The sequence below is a fragment of the Stenella coeruleoalba genome, assembly GCF_951394435.1.
Source record: "Stenella coeruleoalba genome assembly, chromosome: 2".
Classification (NCBI taxonomy): Eukaryota; Metazoa; Chordata; class Mammalia; order Artiodactyla; family Delphinidae; genus Stenella; species Stenella coeruleoalba.
Window position 1 is genome coordinate 83,719,377 of NC_137147.1, and position 26,644 is coordinate 83,746,020.

Consider the following 26,644-nt stretch of genomic DNA (forward strand, 5'->3'; position numbering starts at 1 on the left):
TACAGTTACAATCCACATGATAGGTTGAGAAGAGGCGATACCCATGGACTCTCCGACCTTTTATCCGGGTAGGTTAGGGTGTGATTTTAGGACTATATACTTTGGTGTTGAATAGTAATCAGTGAAAAAGATTAGAGAGTAGAAGTTCTATGTTTTGTTCCTATAGCTCTTTGGAGTTTCAGCCACCTCACCAGCAGTTGGAAGACAGCCTTCAGTGCTCTACCCACACTAGTCTTGGTTTTTCAAGAATTCACTTTACGGAGAGAGTAACAGAAACCCGGGCCTCAAGTACTTCCCCAATTTCAGATTAGGTAACGGATTAGAATAAGTTAACCAGTAGACAATAAGAAGAAGTTGGGGAATGGTGGCAGGTAGCAGTCAGACCTAGGAGTCAGGACACTCCCTTAACCAGTCTTGCTCAGTTTCCTGATCTAAGCAGAACCTAAGAGAAAAAAGACTTGATTTTTTTCCCCCTCGAGTCATGAAGGCCATTGAAATGTGATTATTCTCCTAAAATTACTTCCAATTCTTCCAGCTCCTTCTGGAAAGCTGAATCCTAGGGAGACAAGAGAATAAGACTAGGACTCAAAATCTAAGCCAACATTTCCAAAACCATTGGTACCTGAGAATGGGCCCTTTGCTTCGTACCTGAGAATGGGCCCTTTGCTTCCTTGCTAAGCTGTTATCATAGTCTTTTTCCTACTTTCCCAGAAGAGCCTGGAACCTACGAAATCTGTCTCCTCCCCTAGGGGAGATGTATACGAAACAGCACACATGCAAAAGGAGGAAATAAGACCTCAAGGGAAGATATTCTTTCCTGAAAGGGTCACATAATGACTCAGTGAAGGATCCCTGTGTTAGTAAAGGTCTTAAGTATTACCTCTTTAGTGACATTTGGCAGCTCCAGGGCCAACTTCATCCACCGTTTAGCTTCAGGGTTTTTCCCTAGTTCTCTGTAGCACTGAGAAGACACAACAGTGAAAACCTGGGAGAAATGCCACCAGGAGACTAGAAGGGGATGAATATGTGTGCCCTCAGGAGTTCCTAGAAATATCAACACACATACTTTCATCTATGTTGAAATAGGCAGGTGAGTTTACCTTGGAAATATATATCCTTCCTGCTTTGGAAAATCCTGGCTGTAGTTCTTCAGCCTGGAGAAGGGAGAACACATTTCAGTAAGGTGTTCCAAAGTCCAAGTCAGGCTAAAGTTTATTAGAGAGTTCCAGTCCCCAACCTGGAGATTGATTCAGTGAATCTATATTTTTTATAAGCTTTTCTGATGGTTCTGATTTTCCCATAGAACAGGCACACATAAAACTGCCCTCTACTTAAAACCCCTTCCAATAATGTCCTTAGGAAAAATAAGGTCACTCTGGCCTTTCTGGCTGCTGTCCACCCTTCCCTTCCTTCCCCAATACCTTTAGGAAGCTCTGGAGGGCGTCCTCCACAGTGGCACCGAGAGGGCTTTCACACAAGGCTGTCGCAGTTTTTTTTTCTAGCCAGCTTAGGTGAGAGACCTGCCACCAAGAGATCAAGGTGTGACTAAAATCTTAAGTATCTTTAGGAACATTGAATGTTCTGTACTGAAAGCAAACAGGGCCAAATAGGACCGGGTCTAATCACCACTAATGTGACCGCTTAGAAGAAATAACACATAAGCCAGACCAGGCTGAGGACACTGCTCTTCCTTGTAAAGGTGATCAGTGTCTCAGGACAGTTAGTTAGGGCCCTTATGTCAAGCCCTGAAATTTAGCTTACCTGGTAGCACCACCTGCCAAGGAGAAAGTATGCCATGGGGTTTTCTGGCTTGAGAGCAATGGCTTTGTCCACATGCTCCTGAGGAGAAAATATAAATATAAGGGAACAGAGGCAAGTCACAGAGGCTGCAGGAACACCTTTGCAAGGAGCTAGGATGCAGCAGGGAATCTGGACTAGACCAGCACCAGGGAAGGAGGAGAAGCCTTTCCTCACCTTGAAGCTAAAGCCACTCTGGATGCGCCTCTGGATGCCCTCATGCTCAGCCAGCTGACCACAAAGCACTGCATACCTAGGGGGAAGCAGCAGCAAGCTCAGGGACAAGGACTGAGTACCGTCCCTGCCAGTACTGGGATTCCCACCCATGGGCAATTGCACTGCGCCTGCATCCTTATCCAGAGATGAAAATGTCATTTCCATCTGTACTTAATTCCTCTTTTCACAGACTTGTGGTCCCAATTCATATTCTTTAGCAGATACAGTGGTAGGCTTACAATTCTCCAAAGTACCCTAGGTACAAAAAAGGTGGGTCTTCCACATTAAAGCTCTCTTATACTTAATATTTAGGCAAGGTCTCAGTCCAAATTTCCCCTCATAATGAGTATAGCCATAGCTATCATAAACACTTAAGCAGGTATCTAAAAATCAGCATCAAAGTATAAGAGACCTGAGTACACTGCTTTTTGTCTCCTGAGCAGACATTGAAGCAGAAGGTCTCATTAGCCTTGGAAGTGTACAGGTATATCATTAGGAAGCTGTTTGGGAATGGGATTCTCTAGGAATTTCTAATGTTAGCTTGGGAACCAACAGAAGCAGAGGAGGAAGAAAAGGCCTCCGATTTCAGCCCTCTCCTCTACATCCTCCCTCCCAGGAGAACAAAGACAGCCAGCTTCCTATCTTCTGCCTTCAGAAACAAAGGCAGAAGATATTACCCCCATCCCCTCTGCATTCTTTCTAGAAGCACAGTTGACAAATGAGTGTCTAAAGGCCCAAGTTGCTTTTTTGTGTACTCACTAAATATCTGGGGGTATTTGTATCGGATACTTCCAGAGGCTCATTTCCAGTTTAGTCCAAACAGCTGTTCCCCAGGAAAAGCTAAGAAAGTATGAGGTCAATTTCCATCCTTGGGACCCCAGGAGCCCCAAGAGAGCCCACAGGGAAACAGCACCTGTGACACCCAAGAAACAATGACCTGGCGTCTTGAGAAGAGGCGCTGCAGAGACAAAGTTTCAGCAACAGATAGAGAAACAGCCTCTCCCAGCTCACAGTCTGAGGGCAGGGTTATGGGAAGCAGGGAGGTGGAAAAGGAACATTTTCACTAAAACTGAGGCGCTGGAACCACGCCCCCAGGACACAGGTTGGCCCTGACCCACATGGGTAGGCAGAACTTTGCCTCATGTCAGACCACAGACAGGGCTGATGGTTTTGTAATATTAGTGACTGCTGAACTTCCTGGGGGTGAGCTCACATCTACTTTTCCTCACGCGAGCCAAGCGAAGAAGCCAAAGTCCACCACCAGCCAGGGATCGCAGCTAGGAGAATGAAGAGCTTGTGTGGGAGAGGGGAACTGCCAACGTCCCAGCCTCTCTGAGGAGCCAAGAACCCACAAGTTTTGTAGCCAGGGGTGACTAACAAAGCTACTCGTTTCTCCGAGCTTCACCAGAAAGAAAAACTATTCCCCCTTGCCTCATCCCCAAGGCACTTCCCAAAGCAAACTTCCCTGGGTCCGTAGCTTGGGGAAGGATGGGACATATGAAAATAAAGGCCAGAGCTCCCTCTCCTGGTGCCTCTTGCAAATGCCTCTTTGGCCACAGGGCAGAGAAACAAAAGGGCTCTCCACTCTAACCCATGCTGGCAATCCCTGGGACCCTGCGGGGTGCTATTACCACTGGTGACACTCAGCATTCTCATTCCCCTTCTCCAGAGCGGCCTCCGCTGCTTCTTTTCCTGTAAGACAGAGGTGATCCAGAGTTGACAAGGGCTCCCATGCACCCTTCCACGGGAAAGGCTGTGGGAAGAATGACTGTTTTAGCTCTCACCAACCCCCACCCGAACGGGACTTGTAAATACTTATGCACTTGAGCAGAATGAAGAGCTGCAAATAGCTTTTCAGGGATGACTTCTGCTTCACCTTGTTCTCCCTATCCATCGTCAGCTGCCCCAGCTCCCTTATTTTTATAATACCTACCTGATATGCTTGAAGCATTTCAAATATAAAAGGACTCAAAAGCAATCAGAAACTGTCCCCATAGACCGTTACCCTGGAGAGTTTTTGATTTGGGGTCTGGATAGGCTTCAGGGTGTCCATGAATCCCACTGAAGTTGTATATAATTTTAGGTATATGTGCATTTTATTGAGGAGAGGGTCCACAGCTTTGATCAAATTCTCAAGAGGGGGACTTCCCTGGTAGCGCAGTTGTTAAGAATCCGCTTGCCAATGCAGGGGACACGGGTTCGAGCCCTGGTCGGGGAACTAAGATCCCACATGCCTCGGAGCAACTAAGCCCATGTGCCACAACTACTGAAGCCTGCGCACCTAGAGCCCGTGCACCACAACAAAGAGTAGCCCCCGCTCGCCGCAACTAGAGAAAGCCTGCATGCAGCAATGAAGACCCAGTGCAGCCAAACAAATAAACATTGAAAACAAATTCTCAAAAGGATCCATGGTCTAGGAACATTAATCATGGCCCTAGGCCCTCACCAGAGCCAAATGGACTGGAATCTGATCAAAGATGAGTTTCATGTAGTTCTTCCCCAAGTTTTCCAGGCACCCAAACTAACAGAAATCAAGGCCTAAACACATGTAGGCTCTTGACAAGGGTCCCCTAGAATGTCAAGGAGCTGGAGCCCTTCAGATGAGGACCATCACGCCTACACACGGGAAAAGAGAACACTGCAAAATGGGAAATCTGATTAGAACAGAGAGGGCTTCCATAAAAAAAAAGAATGAAATAATGCCACCTGTAGCAACATGAATAGACGTAGAGATTATCATACTAAATGAAGTAAGAGGAAGACAAATATAATATCACTTATATGTGGAATGTAAAAAAATTATACAAATAGGGACTTACCTGGTGGCACAGTGGTTGGGAATCCACCTGCCAATTCAAGGAACATGGGTTCGAGCCCTGGTCCGGGAAGATCCCACATGCCGCAGAGCAGCTGAGCCAATGCACCACAACTACTGAGCCTGTGTGACACAACTACTGGAGCCCACACACCTAGAGCCTGTGCTCCACAACAAGAGAAGCTGCCGCAATGAGAAGCCCCTGCACCGCAATGAAGAGTGGCCCCCACTTGCTGCAACTAGAGAAAGCCCACACGCAGCAACAAAGACCCAATGCAGCCAATAAATAAATGAATTAAAAAATTTTAAGAAAAAGGTACAAATAAACTTATTTACAAAACAGAAACAGACTCACATAGAAAACAAACTGGTTACCAAAGGGGAAAGAAGGGGGGAGGGATAAATTTGGAATTTGAGACTAACAGATACAGACTACTACATATTAAGCAAACAAGGACCTACTGTATAGCACACGGAACTATATTCAATATCTTGTAATAAACTATAATGGAAAAGAAACTGAAAAAGTATATATATGTATAACTGAATCACTTTGCTGTACATCTGAAACATTGTAAGTCAACTATACTTTAATAAAATTTAAAATTAATAAAATTTTTTAAATGGTGAGGGCTTGGAAAACAGAACAAAAGTAATGGGTTGAGGTGATAGGCTGGCTATTCTGAAATGTTTCCTCATGTTTAAGTGATAGTAATCATGGTATAATTTTGTATATGCAACAAATACATTTAAAGAGAGCAGATGAGAACCCTACATTCCCCTATCCAAAGCAGAAGAACCATACGGCTCCACCACTGAGGGACATTTTCTCTTAGGGGACTTCTCCGCCCCCTTCAAAGCACTATCTCACTAGGAAAATAACGGTGAAGAATGAGGCAAACCAGTTCCCGCTGCCTCCTGGTGGTCCAGCTTCTAGAGAAAGAACAAAATGAAGAACTTTAGGTCCAGCAAGGTTGGTCCTAAAAAGCTAGAATCCCAGAGCAGTCTTCAAAGATACTGCATAGTCCTCTGACCTCCAGGAGGAACAGATTTGTCCAAGGTGCTATACTCAGGAAGCCAGACCAGACCAGTGTGGGCTTTGCTGCTCCTCTAATCACTGCCCCACCTCCACCTGTAGGGTTCATGTTGGCTGTTAGTACACAGAGATGATCAAAAGGGAAAGGAAAGGTGGTTGTTGCTACCAAGAGTGCAAAAAACAGCCCCAAAGGCTGATCAGAATCCTCACCTGAAATTTAAGAGGGGAAGCAGAAACTGTTTTGAAAAGAAAGAAGCAAGCTGTGTACCCTGCATCAGCAGGAGGACTCTCAACCACTGCACCACCAGGGAAGCCCCTCCAGGGACTTTTTTGAAGATCTATATCAAACATTCAACTCAATTGACCTTTCTATATTGGCAGAATTCTATAACTTTAGAATAATGATCTTGAGGTACTGTCACTCTACATTATCAAAGATTCAATGTTTGCAGAACTGTACTTATAAAAGTGGGAAAGCAGTTAACTTAACTTTGGATAACTGAACCACAAGATCTGGAAGTCCACTGATGGTGCCTGACTCAAAGGGTGTGTAGGTAGGCAGGACACATCACCTTCCCCATAAAACCAGTCTCTATTTTTAAAGTCCCAGGGTTCTCAATGACCTCATGACAGAAGGACAGGCCTTGAACCTGGCACAAGTCAGATGTACCCTACACCCCCAGGTACAGATTTTGACAACAGAGTTGCTAAGTAGACCCCAGGGACTTCTAACCTAGCAGTATCCTCCCAAACTGCTCCTTCTGGGCATTCACCAAACATACTCCACTCATTCTTAAACACCTGCCCCACAGGCTCCATAACTGAAACCAGATTCCTAAGCAACAGCAAAAAAAAACCTCCTCAGATTAAGAAAGGTTGTGCCTTTTGTAGTTGAGGAATGAGAACACAGAACTGTGCTAATATGATACAACTACAGTTGGCCTTGGACAACGTGGGGGTTTGGGGCACCGGCCTGCCCAGTCAGAAATCCACATGTAGTTTATAGTTGGGTCCAACCAACCATGGACTGTGGATTGAAAAAAATCCACATATAAGTGGACGTGTGCTGCTCAAACCGCTGTTGTTCAAGGTTCAACTGTACTCCTAAAGTCGTGTATACCCGTGTGACTCAAGCACCATGCCATGCAGAGAAGCAGAGGTTGCTCTCTGTCTCCAGGAGGAAGCAGGGGTCTCTGGGAGCCAGTCTGTCCCAAAGAGTAGTAGAGCCCCAGCTGTACCGACAGCGTGTGTCTTGGTGGCTCCCCTGGGCCCCAAGCTGATGGGCTGGCTCCACCCTCAGAGTCAGTCAGTGGCCTTCCCACCAGGAACCTGTAAGCACTTACCACTTAGGGCATAGGACCTCTTCTCACCCGCCTCCTCAGCAAGCTCACACATGTCACTGTAGGCCCGGGCCAGGCGCCAGAGGAAGTCCTGCTGGCTTCCATGCTGCAAACCAAACAGAGGGATGAGGCCCCCTTCCTCAGCTGCAGAGAACTGGGGCTCGACCTTCTCCCCACACCCTACCTTTGAGTGTGTTATGCACACTGACATCAGGCCACCCCACGTGACCTCTCACCTGCAGTTAGCTGACGACATTATCCCTAGTCAACAGATTGCACAACCCACAGAGTGAGGGCATTCTGGCCTTTTAATACTGTGAGGAAGAAAGGTCAATTCCAACATGTAATGAGGCACAACAACAGAGAAGTCTTGCTAACAATGAAAAATTTGTGAAAATGCCCAAGAAAAAGGAAATTCTAACTTTGGGGGCATTTATAGCCAGGTGAGCATAAATTTTGGCAGTGAACCTGAGAAGGGAATTGTGGTTGAGTGACCTAGTGACCTAACACTTGTCACTTGTGATGAAAACTTTAAATGGGGTAGGCAGCTGTGGCTCTGCCTCAAGGGAAATAAAAGAGGGAAAAACATTCTAGTTCTTTCCACATTTCTCCTTAAGGTGAGAGGAGGAGCTCTTCTGCAGTAGCTCTACAGGAGGCAGCCGACTGCCCTGGGGCTGGCAGCACACAGGGCCGGCGCTCAGCCTCCCAGGAAGAGGATGTACAACCCTGGGTGCAGATGCAGACCTAGCCACCTCACCCTCACTTCCCTTCCCATGTCACCTCGCAGGGTCAGTGACACATTCGCGGGGGGTTAGTGGGGGATGGAGGACTGACAGGCAGTTGGAGCCTCACCGCCAGCTTGTTGTTGAGCAGCAGCTGCAAGCCCTCCCGCTTGCCCTGCTCACTGCCCTGGCGCAGCTCGTCTGCCTGCTGCAGGAGGGCCAGCACATCTTCTGGGCCAGGGGAGCCACCAGCCTCCAGGGCTTCAGGCGCCGGGCCTGAAGCCACCTCCAGGTCCAGAGAATCCTTTCTCCCCATCTTCACGGTCTCACAGCTCACTTCATCTTCCCCGTCGTCATCACTCTCCCTTTCAGAGTCCCGCTCATAGTCAGACTCAGCGTTGGCTGTTGTGTAACTGTGGCAGAGAAATGTAAGTGACAAGGTCAAGGGAGGGATTCCTTAGCCTCAGATCCCTGGGGTCTTGCCTCCACCCACAAAGAGGCACTCTCCACGGCACTGTTGTCCAAAGCACCAACTAAGAACCATTCCCCTCCACTTAGGGGCAGGAATTAGTCCTTGAGAGAAAGCTTCCTATGGGAGGTATGGGCTGGGGCCCTGTGACAGTCAGAGGCCAGTATGAGAATCCCCTGCTTAGCTACCACCAAGTCTGCCAGAAAACAGACAAAAAGAGAAAGCCTAGAAAGGTACGTACCAAAATGGCAGTAGATCTCGCAGGGTCAAGGAATTAATTTTTCCCCCTATACTTCAGTATTAGATATGATTGCTTTACTGAGCATGTATTCTTCTTATAAATAAAGAAATAAAAGTTTAAGATAAAAAACCTTAAGATGGTGGAACGAGGGGAAGATGGCAGAAGAGTAAGACGTGGAGATCACCTTCCTCCCCACAGATACACCAGAAATACATCTACACGTGGAACAACTCCTACAGAACACCTACTGAACGCTGGCAGAAGACCTCAGACCTCCCAAAAGGCAAGAAACTCCCCACCTACCTGGGTAGGGCAAAAGAAAAAAAAAGAAAAAACAGAGACAAAAGAATAGGGACGGGACCTGCACCAGTGGGAGGGAGCTGTGAAGGAGGAAAGGTTTCCACACACTAGGAAGCCCCTTCGCAGGCAGAGACTGCGGGTGGCTGGCGAGGGGGAGCTTCGCAGCCGCGGAGGAGAGCGCAGCAACAGGGGTGCGGAGGTCAAAGCGGAGGGATTCCCGCACAGAGGATCGGTGCCGACCGGCACTCACCAGCCCGAGAGGCTTGTCTGCTCACCCGCCAGGACGGGCGGGGCTGCGAGCTGAGGCTCCGGCTTTGGTCAGAGCGCAGGGAGAGGACTGGGGTTGGCGGCGTGAACACAGCCTGCAGGGGTTAGTGCACCACGGCTAGCCGGGAGGGAGTCCAGGAAAAGGTCTGGAGCTGCCGAAGAGGCAAGAGACTTTTTCTTCCCTCTTTGTTTCCTGGTGCACGAGGAGAGGGGATTAACAGCACTGCTTAAAGGAGCTCCAGGGACGGGCACGAGCCACAGCTAAAGGCGTGGACCCCAGAGATGGGCAGGAGACGCTAAGCCTGCTGCTGCCACCGCCAAGAAGCCTGTGTGCAAGCACAGGTCACTATCCACAACCCCCTTCCGGGAGCCTGTGCAGCCCGCCACTGCCAGGGTCCCGGGATCCAGGGACAACTTCCCCGGGAGAGCGCACGGTGCGCCTCAGGCTTGTGCCACGTCACGCCGGCCTCTGCCGCCGCAGGACACTGGTCCACAAGAGACCTTCCAGCTCCACCTAATATCAACTGGCGAAAATCTCCCAGAGATCTCCATCTTAACGCCAGCACCCAACTTCACTCAACGACCAGCAAGCTACAGTGCTGGACACCCTATGCCAAACAACTAGCAAAACAGGAACACAACACCACCCATTAGCAGAGAGGATGTCTAAAATAATAAGTCCACAGACACCCCAAAACACACCACCAGACGTGGACCTGCCCACCAGAGAGACAAGATCCAGCCTCATCCATCAGAACACAAGCACTAGTCCCCTCCACCAGGAAGCCTACACAACCCACTGAACCAACCTCAGCCACTGGGGACAGACACCAAAAACAACGGGAACTACGAACCTGCAGCCTGCAAAAAGGAGACCCCAAACACAGGAAGATAAGCAAAATGAGAAGATAGAAAAACACACAGCAGATGAAGGAGCAAGATAAAAACCCACCAGACCTAACAAATGAAGAGGAAATAGACAGTCTACTTGAAAAAGAATTCAGAATGATAGTAAAGATGATCCAAAATCTTGGAAATAGAATAGACAAAATGCAACAAACATTTAACAAGGACCTAGAAGAACTAAAGATGAAACAAACAACAATGAACAACACAATAAATGAAATGAAAAATACTCTAGATGGGATCAAGAGCAGAATAACTGAGACAGAAGAACGGATAAGTGACCTGGAAGATAAAATAGTGGAAATAACTACTGCAGAGCAGAATAAAGAGAAAAGAATGAAAAGAACTGAGGACAGTCTCAGAGACATCTGGGACAACATTAAACACACCAACATTCGAATTATAGGGGTTCCAGAAGAAGAGAAAAAGAAAGGGACCGAAAAATATTAGAAGAGATTATAGTTGAAAACTTCCCTAATATGGGAAAGGAAATAGTTAATCAAGTCCAGGAAGCACAGAGAGTCTCATACAGGATAAATCCAAGGAGAAATATGCCAAGACACATATTAATCAAACTTTCAAAAATTAAATACAAAGAAAGCATATTAAAAGTAGCAATGGAAAAACAACAAATAACACACAAGGGAATCCCCATAAGGTTAACAGCTGATCTTTCAGCAGAAACTCTGCAAGCCAGTAGGGAGTGGCAGGACATATTTAAAGTGATGAAGGAGAAAAACCTGCAACCAAGATTACTCTACCCAGCAAGGATCTCATTCAGATTTGATGGAGAAATTAAAACCTTTACAGACAAGCAAAAGCTGAGAGAGTTCAGCACCACCAAACCAGCTCTACAACAACTGCTAAAGGAACTTCTCTAGGCAAGAAACACAAAAGAAGGAAAAGACCTACAATAACGAACCCAAAACAATTAAGAAAATGGGAATGGGAACACACATATCGATAATTACCTTAAATGTAAATGGACTAAATGCTCCCACGAAAAGACACAGATTGGCTGAATGGATACAAAAACAAGACGCATATATTTGCTGTCTACAAGAGACCCACTTCAGACCTAGAGACACATACAGACTGAAAGTAAGGGGATGGAAAAAGGTATTTCATGCAAATGGAAACCAAAAGAAAGCTGGAGTAGCAATTCTCATATCAGACAAAATAGACTTTAAAACAAAGACTATTAGAAGAGACAAAGAAGGACACTACAGAATGATCAAGGGATCGATCCAAGAAGAAGATATAACAATTGTAAATATTTATGCACGCAACATAGGAGCACCTCAATACATAAGGCAAATACTGACAGCCATAAAAGGGGAAATCGACAGTAACACATTCATAGTAGGGGACTTTAACACCCCACTTTCACCAATGGACAGATCATCCAGAATGAAAATAAATAAGGAAACACAAGCTTTAAATGATACATTAAACGAGATGGACTTAATTGATATTTATAGGACATTCCATCCAAAAACAACAGAATACACATTTTTCTCAAGTGCTCATGGAACATTCTCCAGGATAGATCATATCTTGGGTCACAAATCAAGCCTTGGTAAATTTAAGAAAATTGAAATTGTATCAAGTATCTTTTCCGACCACAACGCTATGAGACTCGATATCAATTACAGGAAAAGATCTGTAAAAAATACAAACACATGGAGGCTAAACAATACACTACTTAATAACGAAGTGATCACTGAAGAAATCAAAGAGGAAATCAAAAAATACCTAGAAACAAATGACAATGGAGACATGATGACTCAAAATCTATGGGATGCAGCAAAAGCAGTTCTAAGAGGGAAGTTTATAGCAATACAATCCTACCTTAAGAAACAGGAAACATCTCGAATAAACAACCTAACCTTGCACCTAAAGCAATTAGAGAAAGAAGAACAAAAAAACCCGAAAGTTAGCAGAAGGAAAGAAATCATAAAAATCAGATCAGAAATAAATGAAAAAGAAATGAAGGAAACGATAGCAAAGATCAATAAAACTAAAAGCTGGTTCTTTGAAAGGATAAACAAAATTGATAAACCATTAGCCAGACTCATCAAGAAAAAAAGGGAGAAGACTCAAATCAACAGAATTAGAAATGAAAACGGAGAAGTAACAACTGACACTGCAGAAATACAAAAGATCATGAGAGATTACTACAAGCAACTCTATGCCAATAAAATGGACAACCTGGAAGAAATGGACAAATTCTTAGAAAGGCACAACCTGCCAAGACTGAATCAGGAAGAAATAGAAAATATGAACAGACCAATCACAAGCACTGAAATTGAAACTGTGATTAAAAATCTTCCAACAAGCAAAAGCCCAGGACCAGATGGCTTCACAGGCGAATTCTATCAAACATTTAGAGAAGAGCTAACACCTATCCTTCTCAGACTCTTCCAAAATATAGCAGAGGGAGGAACACTCCCCAACTCATTCTACGAGGCCACCATCACCCTGATACCAAAACCAGACAAGGATGTCACAAAGAAAGAAAACTACAGGCCAATATCACTGATGAACATAGATGCAAAGATCCTCAACAAAATACTAGCAAACAGAATCCAACAGCACATTAAACGGATCATACACCATGATCAAGTGGGGTTTATTCCAGGTATGCAAGGATTCTTCAATATATGCAAATCAATCAACGTGATACACCATATTAACAAATTGAAGGAGAAAAACCATATGATCATCTCAATAGATGCAGAGAAAGCTTTTGACAAAATTCAACACCCATTTATGATAAAAACCCTGCAGAAAGTAGGCATAGTGGGAACTTTCCTCAACATAATAAAGGCCATATATGACAAACCCACAGCCAACATCATCCTCAATGGTGAAAAACTGAAAGCATTTCCACTAAGATCAGGAACAAGACAAGGTTGCCCACTCTCACCACTCTTATTCAACATAGTTTTGGAAGTTTTAGCCACAGCAATCAGAGAAGAAAAGGAAATAAAAGGAATCCAAATCGGAAAAGAAGAAGTAAAGCTGTCACTGTTTCCAGATGACATGATACTATACATAAGAGAATCCTAAAGATGCTACCAGAAAACTACTAGAGCTAATCAATGAATTTGGTAAAGTAGCAGGATACAAAATTAATGCACAGAAATCTCTGGCATTCCTATACACTAATGATGAAAAATCTGAAAGTGAAATCAAGAAAACACTCCCATTTACCATTGCAACAGAAAGAATAAAATATCTAGGAATAAACCTACCTAAGGAACAAAAGACCTGTATGCAGAAAATTATAAGACACTGATGAAAGAAATTAAAGATGATACAAATAGATGGAGAGATATACCATGTTCTTGGATTGAAAGAATCAACATTGTGAAAATGACTCTACTACCCAAAGCAATCTACAGATTCAATGCAATCCCTATCAAACTACCACTGGCCTTTTTCACAGAACTAGAACAAAAAATTTCACAATTTGTATGGAAACACAAAAGACCCCGAATAGCCAAAGCAATCTTGAGAACGAAAAATGGAGCTGGAGGAATCAGGCTTCCTGACTTCGACTATACTACAAAGCTACAGTAATCAAGACAGTATGGTACTGGCACAAAAACAGAAATATAGATCAATGGAACAGGATAGAAAGCCCAGAGATAAACCCACGCACATATGGCCACCTTATCTTTGACAAAGGAGGCAGGAATGTACAGTGGAGAAAGGACAGCCTATTCAATAAGTGGTGCTGGGAAAACTGGACAGCTACATGTAAAAGTATGAGATTAGATCACTCCCTAACACCATACACAAAAATAGGCTCAAAATGGATTAAAGACCTAAATGTAAGGCCAGAAACTATCAAACTCTTAGAGGAAAACATAGGCAGGACACTCTATGACATAAATCACAGCAAGGTCCTTTTTGACCCACCTCCTAGAGAAATGGAAATAAAAACAAAAATAAACAAATGGGACCTAATGAAACTTAAAAGCTTTTGCGCAGCAAAGGAAACCATAAACAAGACCAAAAGACAACCCTCAGAATGGGAGAAAATATTTGCAAATGAAGCAACTGACAAAGGATTAATCTCCAAAATTTATAAGCAGCTCTTGCAGCTTAATAACAAAAAAACAAACAACCCAATCCAAAAATGGGCAGAAGACCTAAAGAGACATTTCTCCAAAGAAGATATACAGAGTGCCAACAAACACATGAAAGAATGCTCAACATCATTTATCATTAGAGAAATGCAAATCAAAACTACAATGAGATATCATCTCACACCAGTCAGAATGGCCATCATCAAAAAATCTAGAAACAATAAATGCTGGAGAGGGTATGGAGAAAAGGGAACCCTCTTACACTGTTGGTGGGAATGTAAATTGATACAGCCACTGTGGAGAACAGTATGGAGGTTCCTTAAAAAGCTACAAATAGAACTACCATATGACCCAGCAATCCCACTACTGGGCATATACCCTGAGAAAACCATAATTCAAAAAGAGTCATGTACCAAAATGTTCATTGCAGCTCTATTTACAATAGCCCAGAGATGGAAACAACCTAAGTGTCCATCATCGGATGAATGGATAAAGAAGATGTGGCACATATATACAATGGAATATTACTCAGCCATAAAAAGAAACGAAATTGAGCTATTTGTAATGAGGTGGATAGACCTAGAGTTTGTCATACAGAGTGAAGTAAGTCAGAAAGAGAGAGACAAATACCGTATGCTAACACATATATATGGAATTTAAGAAAAAAAATGTCATGAAAAACCTAGGGGTGAAACAGGAATAAAGGCACAGACTTACCAGAGAATGGACTTGAGGCTATGGGGAGGGGGAAGGGTAAACGGTGACAAAGCGAGAAAGAGGCATGGACATATATACACTACCAAACGTAAGGTAGATAGCTAGTGGGAAGCAGCCGCATAGCACAGGGAGATCAGCTCGGTGCTTTGTGACCGCCTGGAGGGGTGGGATAGGGAGGGTAGGAGGGAGGGAGACGCAAGCGGCAAGAGATATGGGTACATATGTATATATATAACTGATTCATTTTGTTGTGAAACTGAAACTAACATACCATTGTAAAGCAATTATACTCCAATAAAGATGTTAAAAAAAAGAAGGCAAATACTAACAGCCATAAGACGGGAAATCGACAGTAACACATTCATAGTAGGGGACTTTAACACCCCACTTTCACCAATGGACAGATCATCCAAAATGAAAATAAATAAGGAAACACAAGCTTTAAATGATACATTAAACAAGATGGACTTAATTGATATTTATAGGACACTCCATCCAAAAACAACAGAATACACATTTTTCTCAAGTGCTCATGGAACATTCTCCAGGATAGATCATATCTTGGGTCACAAATCAAGCCTTGGTAAATTTAAGAAAATTGAAATTGTATCAAGTATCTTTTCCGACCGCAACGCTATGAGACTCGATATCAATTACAGGAAAAGATCTGTAAAAAATACAAACACATGGAGGCTAAACAATACACTACTTAATAACGAAGTGATCACTGAAGAAATAAAAGAGGAAATCAAAAAATACCTAGAAATAAATGAAAAAGAAATGAAGGAAATGATAGCAAAGATCAATAACACTAAAAGCTGGTTCTTTGAGAAGATAAACAAAATTGATAAACCATTAGCCAGACTCATCAAGAAAAAAAGGGAGAAGACTCAAATCAATAGAATTAGAAATGAAAAAGGAGAAGTAACAACTGACACTGCAGAAATACAAAAGATCATGAGAGTACTACAAGCAACTCTATGCCAATAAAATGGACAACCTGGAAGAAATGGACAAATTCTTAGAAATGCACAACCTGCCAAGACTGAATCAGGAAGAAACAGAAAATATGAACAGACCAATCACAAGCACTGAAATTGAAACTGTGATTAAAAATCTTCCAACAAGCAAAAGCCCAGGACCAGATGGCTTCACAGGCGAATTCTATCAAACATTTAGAGAAGAGCTAACACCTATCCTTCTCAAACTCTTCCAAAATATAGCAGAGGGAGGAACACTCCCAAACTCATTCTATGAGGCCACCAGCACCCTGATACCAAAATCAGACAAATATGTCACAAAAAATGAAAATTACAGGCCAATATCTCTGATGAACATAGATGCAACATCCTCAACAAAATACTAGCAAACAGAATCCAATAGCACATTAGGAGGATCATACACCATGATCAAGTGGGGTTTATCCCAGGAATGCAAGGATTCTTCAATATATGCAAATCAATCAATGAGAGGGGAGGGGGAAGGGTGAGCTGTGACAAAGCGAGAGAGAGACATGACATATATACACTACCAAACGTAAGGTAGATAGCTAGTGGGAAGCAGCCGCATAGCACAGGGAGATCAGCTCGGTGCTTTGTGACCGCCTGGAGGGGTGGGATAGGGAGGGTGGGAGGGAGGGAGACGCAAGAGGGAAGAGATATGGGAACATATGTATATGTATAACTGATTCACTTTGTTATAAAGCAGAAACTAACACACCACTGTAAAGCAATTATACCCCAATAAAGATGTTAAAAAAAAAACAACCTTAAGATGTAGGTGGAGCTGATCTCCTGAGCTAGATGGCTCACCAGGCTAAGGGTCTGTCAATCATTTTTGCTTTATCAGCCAAATGCACCTGCCAGAACCAACATGGGTGGGTGCCAGTCTCTGCGGCCATGGGCGGCCACAAATACCCACATTTTCTTTCTCAATTCAGTGCATACCTCTGTCCCAAGTCAGCAACCAAACCTAAACCACAACAGGAGTAGCCCTTGAAAACCCTGGGAAGTTGCCGGGGCTGGGGAGGGGCCCTTTTGCAGCTGGAAGCAAGAAAGGAGAAAGATGCGAACAATCCCTTGGGAAGGTGTCTGTGGGGCCGCTATGAGCCAGATGTCTCCTAGGGAGCCCAACCCTGATGCAGCCAGTGAAGAGGAAGCCAAGTTTCTCTTGGATCTTGGCCTCCACCAGCAGCTGATTATGGTGTGTTCCCTAATTGCCAAATGAATCAGACAAAAACTGAGTAGAGCAGAAGATAAGGCTTCCAGGGGTCACAACCAGATACCAAAGAGCCCTCCAGACTGAGTGAAGGAGAAGCAAATTCCATCAAAGCCAGAAGGTTCCAAGGCACAAGGAAGATCTTTGAGTCACTTAAGGATAAGCCTTTCTCTGTCCTGGAATGAAAGGGGTAGGACCCCTATGACTGGAGCGATCAGACCTGAAGGAGAGACATGTACGAATAAAGTCAATACAAGACAGCCTAAGGTCAGGGGCTGAATGCTGCGGGCCGAAGTGCTGTCTTCCTCATCCAGAAAGCCAGAGATGACGAGGGGGCCGGCTCCAGAAGGCAGCAGGTGAGAAACCAGACTTGATGCCCAAACCACGCATGCTGTTTTTTGTTTTTTTTTTTTGTGGTACGCGGGCCTCTCACTGTTGTGGCCTCTCCCATTGCGGAGCACAGGCTCCGGACGCGCAGGCTCAGCGGCCATGGCTCACGGGCCCAGCCGCTCCGCAGCATGTGGGATCCTCCTGGACCGGGACACGAACCCGTGTCCCCTGCATCGGCAGGCGGACTCTCAACCACTGTGCCACCAGGGAAGCCCCATGCTGTTTCTTTATAGAGGAGCTTTCAGACTCATTTAACAAAGGGGCTCCAGTTACATCTATTACAGGAACTTTTGAGGTACTTGTAGGTAACCTGTAACCTTCCTAACCTTGCTTTTTAAGAGGTTATCCAAGTATCTCTCCCCTCTAGCAATTTGCAGTAAAAACTTTAGAAATTAAAGGGACAAGGAAAAGTGGTAGCAGATTTCACAACCAACCTGGGTGATGATGAGCAAGACCACAGAGACAGCCTAGAGAAACTCGCTACCAATTCCTAGGCTTAGACAATAACCTGCCCCAAACGAGAAAGTCAAATCAGCCAAATCAGCATCTATCAGTGCCCCTACTCAGCCCAGCCAGGCCCAAAGGTAAAATGAGTAAATGGATTTTTTGGGGGGTGCGAGCTTGAGTCCCATCATCTCCCACTGCAAAAAGGAGACCCCATTCCCTGTTCAGCTGAAGGCTACCTTGTCAGATCAGGAATCTCCCAGGGAGGGACCCCTGCTCTCATCCCTGCTGGAGCACAGGCATCAGCATAGTCTCTCCAGGGAGCTAGGCTAAGAGGAAGGTCCTGCAATGCTGTGATCCTGCTGGGTCCTAATGGCCAGGAAGCTCACTTGGACAAGGAAAAGGAGAGGTCAGGAGGGGCCTTGCTGCCACCCAGAGTGAGAGCTGGTAGAGCCCTGTGAGCCAGGGAGGCTCTAGCGAGGCCGGCGTGGCGAGGAGACCTTTTATTGCACCTCAGCCCCACTTCAAGGAGCTCTGCCTCACTAATCTGCAACCCTGCTGCCTTACATGCAGCGGGCTGGCAAACACTTGTTGAGTGAATACAGACATCGGCCACCTGGACTTCCATGGGCTTCCAGCCCCATCTCTTCAAAAAGAGAGTTTTCACATGCCAGAGCTCAAGGGCTGCTGTCTCGACATTCACAGCATTCTCTCACATTTCTTGAACCACCAACCCAGCCTCTGGAGAAATCCACCAGAGAAAAAGGGGTGGCCCTTTTGTTTAACATGCCCGGCAGCTTTTGAGATGAGTCAAAGACTGCAGAGACCTTTGAAAAGGCCCTTTGGACCTGTGCACTCAGGAGGACACACTGTTCCCACAGCAGGGCGAGGACCCAAGGCTCCCTTGAAGCAAGGAGGTCACCTCTACTCCTTGAGGAGAGCCCCCAGGTCAGTGATCAAGAACTCGGTTATAGACGCACCCCCTCCTGGCAATTACTTTTCTTTCTTTCAACTCCTAAGCCCCATTAGAGGTGCTGAGCTGAGGCATTCAAAGACAACCAGGCCTGGGCCCTGACCCTGAGAGACTCTCAGTGGTGGGGGAAGATAAGACCTAGCAGAATGAGGTGATAAAGGCCCAAGAAGGAGTGGCAATGAGGCTGCAGGCAGTTGCTCCTGGCTGGGATGCCTGGGAAGGCTTGCCAGAGGAGCTGTAGGGCAAGTTAGGTTTTGACAGGGAGGGAACTAAAGCTGTGTTTGGAACAATGCTCTGAGAACAAGCTCACGGACCCACCCAGTGATTCTGACTCTACCACATTCAGTTGATCCCCTGGGAGCTCAAAGTTGCTATTTATTTGGAAGAAAGAGGGAACACAGCTTTCAGTGGAGTAGAGTAGCCCATCAAACCATCCTATTCTTTCATCCCTCAAAAAAGCTCTCCTTCCCCAGGACCCACATGTTTAAAGTCATTCCAGACCAGTCATTCCAGAATTCTGGTCTCCTCCCAGAATTCCCCCTGGACCATGACCATGGCAAAATGAACGATTCACCATGGCCACTGCTCCAGATAGCAGCCAGCTAAACCAGAGTCTTGAACCACGCACGACCATCGGCTTCCACGTGCCTTAGGGTCGATCATGGGGCTGAGCCTGCTAGAGCTGTAATTAAGAAAGACACCCTTCCTCTCACACCAGTCCTGCCCTTTAGGGCCTTGGGAGCCCCAGTGAGCATCCCAAGCTGTGAAGCACCTGCACGCTTCCCTGGTTAATCACTCTGGCTCTCACTACCCGCAGAAGTTTGTACAATTACTAAAGATCACCACTAAGGGGTTTGAGTTCTAGTATCCTGGTCTTGGGCAGAGCTGTGACCTCTCCTTCTGTTCTATGCTGTTATAAAGTTCAAATGGCAAGTGATCGGCTTCCTTGGGTCGCAGAGAGATGCTCCTTAAGTCTCAGGGCCCACTATCAACTATTTTGTCCTTTCTTTTCAATCCAGATGTGTCCATTTTTATTTTTTTAATTAACTTATTTATTGATGGCTGTGTTGGGTCTTAGTTGATGCACGGGGGCTTTTCCTAGTTGCGGCGAGCGGGGGCTACTCTTCGTTGTGATGCACAGCTTTTCACTGTGGTGGCTTCTCTTATTGTGGAGCATGGGCTCTAGGCACACGGGCTTCAGTAGTTGTGGCACACAGGCTCAGTAGTTGTGGCTTGCGGGCTCTAGAGTGCAGGCTCAGTAGCTGTGGCACACAGGCTTAGTTGCTCCACGGCATGTGGGATCTTCCCGGACCAGGGCTCAAACCCATATCCCCTACGTTGGCAGGCAGATTCTTAACCACTGCACCACCAGGGAAGTTCCCAAATGTGTCACATTTTAATTTCATTTTTGCCCCCTCTAACACAGCCCTCTGGAAGCATGTTTCAGTCCAGAGGTACTAGGTAAATTGAATAGAAAAGGGCTACTTCTTTGAGCCCTTGAGAATACAGATAATAGGGATCAGACAACCCAGGCAACAGCAGTCATGAATGGAGGACCAAAGCTTTTTACCAAGACCTCACTTATTTCAAGAGGCACCTGAGCAATAGTTAAATTCAGCACAGATGCCCAATGGCAGTGACATGGAAAAAGAGAGAAATACTACTCTTAATTTTCTTAGAAAACCAGATAAGGAGGCGGGAGAATATAATGGTTCAAACAAGAAAACAAGGCTGAAACTTCTGAAGAAGATGTACTGAACAGACCGTACTGCTCTGGACAGGTCTTCCCTGGGCAGTGAGCCGTGGCAGCTCGCTCTTTTTTTTTTTAAATAAATTTATTTATTTATTTATTTTTGGCTGCATTGGGTCTTCGTTGCTATGTGTGGGCTTTCTCTAGTTGCGGCGAGCGGGGGCTACTCTTTGTTGCGGTGCACAGGCTTCTCATTACGGTGGCTTCTCTCACTGTGGAGCATGGGCTCTAGGCACGCGGGCTTCAGTAGTTATGGCTCACAGGCTCTAGAGCGCAGTCTCAGTAGTTGTGGCACACGGGCTTAGTTGCTCCATGGCATGTGGGATCTTCCCAGAACACGGATTGAACCTGTGTTCCCTGCATTGGCAGGCAGATTCTTAACTACTGTGCCACCAGGGAAGCCCCTGAGGCAGCTCTTAATCAATGGGAAGACCTGCACGGGACTGCAGGCGACATGTCTTCTTGTGAAGGCCCTTCTGTGCCCTGACGACCAAACCATGCCTCAGAAGGCAGATGAGCCTGGCTGAGCCTGTGCTTAGGAGCTGTATAACCCTGGGAAAGCATGCATCAAATCTCTCTAAGCCTCAAGTCTCTGTCTGAGAAACAGGGCAAAGAACATCACCTACTTCACAGGAACCTTGTGAGGATTAAATGAGGAAATACCTCTGAAGTGCATTGCACAGTGTCTGTTACAGAGGAAGGATAAACAGTAGTTAATACTATAAAGTGTTTTCAGCTGAAGAGGGACATGCTGCGAAGATCATCCTGAATGGCTGGTTTTAGCTTTTAGTTTCCGTGTGCATGTTTTTAGCTAAACCAGTCATTCTGACCTGACAGAAGGCTTGACTGTTCACTTCGCCAGGCTCTTCCTTGAGGAGGAAGAAAGGTCATCAGAGGCCACCAAGGAGAGACCAGCCTCTAGACCTCACATAGGCCACCTGGATGACTGGACCTCACAGCAGAGAAGGGCAGATGCTGCCACCTACAGCATCAGGCACCCCAACAAAGATGTTCATTCAGACTCCATCCTTGGGACCAAAGTTTCAAAATGGCATTAGTGGTTTAAAATCAAAAAGCCCTTTGCCTGCCCAAGTTTGGGGGTTGTCCACCAGACTCCTGCCTGCGGCCCTGTCTCACTCACAGTAAGGCCTATGGTCAGACCTGCTGGGCCACCAATTACTCAGGTGAGTCACCGCCCACCTGTGAAGATGGCAAAGATGCATGAGCAGGCCTCTCCCATGGGAAGAGAACTTCCTGAGGGAGGGAGAATGCTTAGTGCTTACAGAGCTCTGTAGACCTGGCCCAGCCACTCAGTGAAGGAAGCAGTCTTAAGACAAAGCTTACAAAGTCCTTGTGGTAACACAGGGAAACGCCCAACCAATGTTACAGGAAAACAAAAGTAAAAGATATAATAACTGCATAAAAAACAAACCTACTCGGAGGAAAATAACAGATGCAAGCACTAACCACTGTTAACATTTCAACTTGTCTGGATGACATAAGGTGGATGGTTTTTCTTTTTTAGGTAAGAAGTGGTGTTTTTGTTTTTGGTGGATGGTTTTTCTTATTTCAACTGTTCTGTATTTCATTTATTTATACCCTTACCTTGTTCCAAAAATTATTTACAGCAGCTTGGTGTGAATTTTCCATTATAAACATTACTTTTACAAAACGTAACCTGGCTGAAGCCGCAGCTGTCTCCAGGAGAGAAGACTCACCCGCCTTCGCTCTCAGCATCTGTGAACGTGGCTCCCGAGGTGGCCGTGAAGTAGACAGAGCTGGAGCCGGTGGAGTCACTCCTCTCCCGGGCAAATGGGAACCTTCGCCGCCGAGCCACTTTCTGGTTCTCTTCCAGGTGGGATCTGAAAAGCAGGCTCGTTTCTAGAAGGTGCCATTGGGCCCCATCCAGCCTGCCTTTCCCCTCACCATGAGGGAGCCTCTTACTACTGCTGCTCATTAAAGAGCTAAAAGCAGAGAAAATCCTGGGTCTCTACCCTCAGGAGAGCAAGCAGGGCAGCTCGCTGGCCCCAGCCTGCACGGCAGACCAGTTGAGTCAGAACAAAGCATTTCAGCTGCTACAACAGACCATGAGGGCCCAAAAGCAGCAAGAACTTGTGCAAGGCAAGGAATCAAGCACATGGCTTCCCTGCCAATTAGGTGAGAAGCTATAAAACTGGCTTCGTCCTGAGACGGACAGCAAAGGCTGAAAAGCTGTAGGGACAGGGAAAAGCTGGGGAGTGGGGGACAAGGCAGAAAAGGAGGCTGCATTACTTACCGGACCTCGCCCACAATCTGCCCAGCAAGCCCCTGCAGGCTGCGCCTCAGCTCCTCCACCTCCCCACGCAGCGCCAGCAGGCTGGTCAGCACAAACTCCAGACGGCCCAGCACCTCCTCCTGCCCTTCTCGTGGAAGGCTCGGCAGCACCGCAGCATCACCAGCCTCACCTGGAGCTGCCCGCAACGGCCTCACTGCAGGAAGGAGGACAGGAGACATTGATGCCCATGAGAGAGAGTGAGGAAACGATCTCGCACCCAGAATTCAGAAACACTTGTTTCTCACTGGAGTTCAATTTACAAAGATCTTTGAGGCTCAGAGAGCATATGTTCACGAGTCCCAGGTAATGATCCAGAAAAAAATCAAGGTCCCAACCTCCAAACAAGAGCCCCCTGTTCCAAAAATCTTCCACACCAGGGCCCTTCAGCAGTACTGCATACCATGGCAGATCATGTAAAATGCTCACAAGAGTGTGGTATCCAGAAGGAAGGACAGCTGTCCTGATAGAGTAAAAGAAAACCCTTTATCTGACTATATTTCATGCCCAAATCCCAGGCAGTCAATACTAACCCACAGCAAAATTAAAATTGAGCTCACTCAAACTCTGATCTTTCATTTTACAAAGAATGGCAAAGAAAACTCTGAGCTCCTCTCAAGAGCTTCATTTAGTATCATCAGAGAGGGGCAAGGAGAAAAGGGGCAGTTACTGAGAGAAAAGGTACACTGGGAAAAGCCCACCCAAACCCCACTGGAAAAACACCATTGCCGAGCCCTGAATTGAGCTCTAGGTAAATGCTAACAGTAAATGCTAGAAAACTGACAGCTACCTAAGGCAAGTGGACTGGAAAATGTAAAAACAGAGAAGAAACCAGTAAGGCAGGACCCACAGTCCAAGCAAGCATAAAGCTGTTAAAGGAAATCTAGTAACAATCTAGGCCAGATTACAATACACACCCAACAGTGTTCCAGTAGGTAAAGCAAGAAAGATCCCTGGGAATGTGGCCACTTTCTCCCAACCTCAGCAGAAGAAACACTATAGCTAAGAAATTACAAACAAACAAAATACAAGGAAAAGAAAGGAAGGACAAGCACATTTGCAACACTAGGTTACTACCTAGTGCTATAAAATGCTGACAAATGATTGCAATCTAAGGTGACAACTCTTTGAAGACTTCAAAAACGAACTTTTCCAAACTATCTGGCATTTGGTAATCAGAGGAAACACTTGTTCCCAATTAACACAGGGCGAGATGATTTGAAATGCTCCTCTATCACACACACCTGGGAGTGGTTTGAACCAGCCCTAGATGCTTTGCTCCAATTAGTTAAGGAAAGTTTTTACAAAACCGAAAGCACTACCCATTTCAGCCGTGGCTGGCTCCCAGCCATATTCAGCTTCAATTGCAGTAAGTGCACTCCCAGCCCCATGCTGTGGAAAGTCCACAGGAACAGGTGACCAGGCCACTCAGGAGAGCAAGCAGCGCAGCTGCCACTTGCTTGCTCTGTGACAGCCTCGGGAAAGTTACACAATCTTTTTCAATATCGACTTATAAGAAGGATTTTTAAAACCTGGCCTAGGTAGTCTCCAAGGTGCCTGCAAAATTTAACACCTAATTTAATACATAAGCCTCAAAAAATTTTAATTCCTACAAGACTAGTTTTTCCTTTTACCTTCTTTTGGACTTTTCCTCTACTTATTAAACAGCTCATCCACACTAATCAAGTGCCTTTAATATATATATAGCACTCCTGTGGCCAGAACTAAACGTGAAAGCTAAGCCTTTTCGCAGTATACTTTCCTGCGATTACAGGAGAAAGACGACAGAAGAGGAAGGCTGCTTTTCCTTTTCAATAAACTTTCCCCAAACGTGAAACTCTCGGGCCTCGCACCCACCCTCCTATTCCTTCCTCCGTTGTCCTGTCCCACAGATTCTGCTAAAGGCAGCCCCGACCCCAGGCCCACCCCTCAGCAGTCAATGAGGCCGGCCTCAAGGGACCGTCTCCTACCCTGGCGTCCAGGCTCTGAAGTCCGTATGTAGTCCAGGGAGCTGGGCTGGCTCTGGCTCTGGCTCTGGCCCCGTTTCCACCGCTGGCTGTAAAGGGCACATAGGAATCCAAGGCCCGCGGCGGTGCCCAGCAACAGTCCTAGCCCGGCGCGGGTGCCACCCAAGGCCCCCAGACTAGACATGCTGCACCTGCAGCCCGCGTGAGCCACCGAGAGCAAGCGGGCGAGGGAGGAGGAGAGATTCGTGAGCGTGGTCCACCCACCTCCAAGGCTGAACCCCTGGAGATAATCTTGCCCAGACCCTGGACACCCACCACCCTCACCCTAGTCCCGACCCTAAGGTTTCTGCTAGCCCCGGACCTGGCTACCGCGCGGTTCAGTCGGCCCGGACGCAGCCTCCCCTCCAACACGCCCCCTAACCCTGATTCCGGAGTCAGGTTGCTGGGCCTCCAAACTCCTCCCCCAGCCTCACGGCACTGCAGACCACAAACCCGCCGCTCTGGCTGCAAAGCCCTGGCCTCCCCGCCGCGCCATTTGAAGGCCCCCTGGCCTGTCAGGAGCTCAACTCACACTCCTACCCCGCCGCTCACTACTGCCGCAGCGGCCGCCGCTTCGCACTGTCAATGACCGTGACGTCATCAAACGGTGCCGACCGTCAGCCCCGCGCGCCTATAGGAAGGTGGGGTGAGAAGGTCACCGAGGCTCCGCCTCCGGCGCAGGGTTTTTTCAGGGGGCGGGGCCACGGGCTCTGCCAGAGGGGAGAAACCTGCAGAGAGTAGGAAAGGGGATCCTAGAATGGGTTAGAAGCCGGGAAGAGGGGGAAAGCTGGGAGACCCCTTGGGCCGGATGCTAGAGCAGTAACCCCCACGGTCTGGCCAGCTGAGGTTCCATTTCCCTCCATTTACACCAGATTACTTAGTGTTCCCGGAATATGCTCCGCGTATTCACCCTTTCTAGCTGTTCGACTGCTGCTTTCTGCCTAGAATGACCCTTTCTCTACCTGGAAAACGCGACCCCCCTCCCACCTTTCCTTGACACTGGGTCATAACTCAGACTTTGTTTGATTTCAGCTTAATTTGTTTATGCATTTTTACCCAAACCATTTACTAAGCACTAGACAATAGTGACTGGCATTTCAGATTAGAACTGATAAATTGTTGGTTATCCACAAGAGGTCCCTGAGTCCCCAGGGCCAGCTTCTGCCAGTTGAAACCTAAAAATTTCTATTGTAGATGCACACCCCATCATTAAAAAAAAATCTTAAACCTTACATTGTCGTTTTAACATTAATCAAGGACAGGGTTATAAAAACTTTTATTTCCAGAATGTAAATAAAATTCATTCCTCTAATGATAACATTTTTTACCGTTTGGCTGAGGCTGAAACTTGGGTTTATCTCTGATTGCTTAAATTGGTTCAGATACCAGTTCAGGTTTTTTTCTTTGTTTTTAATCTGAGTTAATCATTTTTTTCTACTACCTGTGGCCCATAGTTCCTTCTATAATTCTATTTTACTCCTGTGATTTTATGCAACTTGTAATTTTAGAAACTAAAAAGACATGATTTTGTGCACTATGGTTCCAATTTTATCATCAGCTTTCCTTAAAAGTTAAATATTAGTTTAGTGGGAGCTGAAATATCTAGACCAGTCCTTCCCAAATCCTTTAC

General features: G+C 46.0%; 1 protein-coding gene across 1 annotated transcript; it reads right to left on the bottom strand.

The window, feature by feature from the left end:
* Positions 1–423: 423 nt before the first annotated feature.
* Positions 424–25,586, bottom strand: RMDN3 (regulator of microtubule dynamics 3). The gene is made up of 13 exons (XM_079912238.1): positions 25,547–25,586; positions 24,979–25,166; positions 22,973–23,165; positions 22,416–22,559; positions 8,057–8,339; positions 7,208–7,310; positions 3,645–3,705; positions 1,975–2,050; positions 1,762–1,839; positions 1,422–1,520; positions 1,101–1,154; positions 881–961; positions 424–556 (listed from the first exon to the last, which is right to left on the bottom strand). The coding sequence occupies exons 2-13, from the start codon at positions 25,157–25,159 to the stop codon at positions 503–505; spliced, it is 1,407 nt and encodes a 468-aa protein (XP_079768364.1). The 5' UTR covers positions 25,160–25,166; positions 25,547–25,586; the 3' UTR covers positions 424–502.
* Between the last annotated feature and the right edge of the window lie 1,058 nt (positions 25,587–26,644).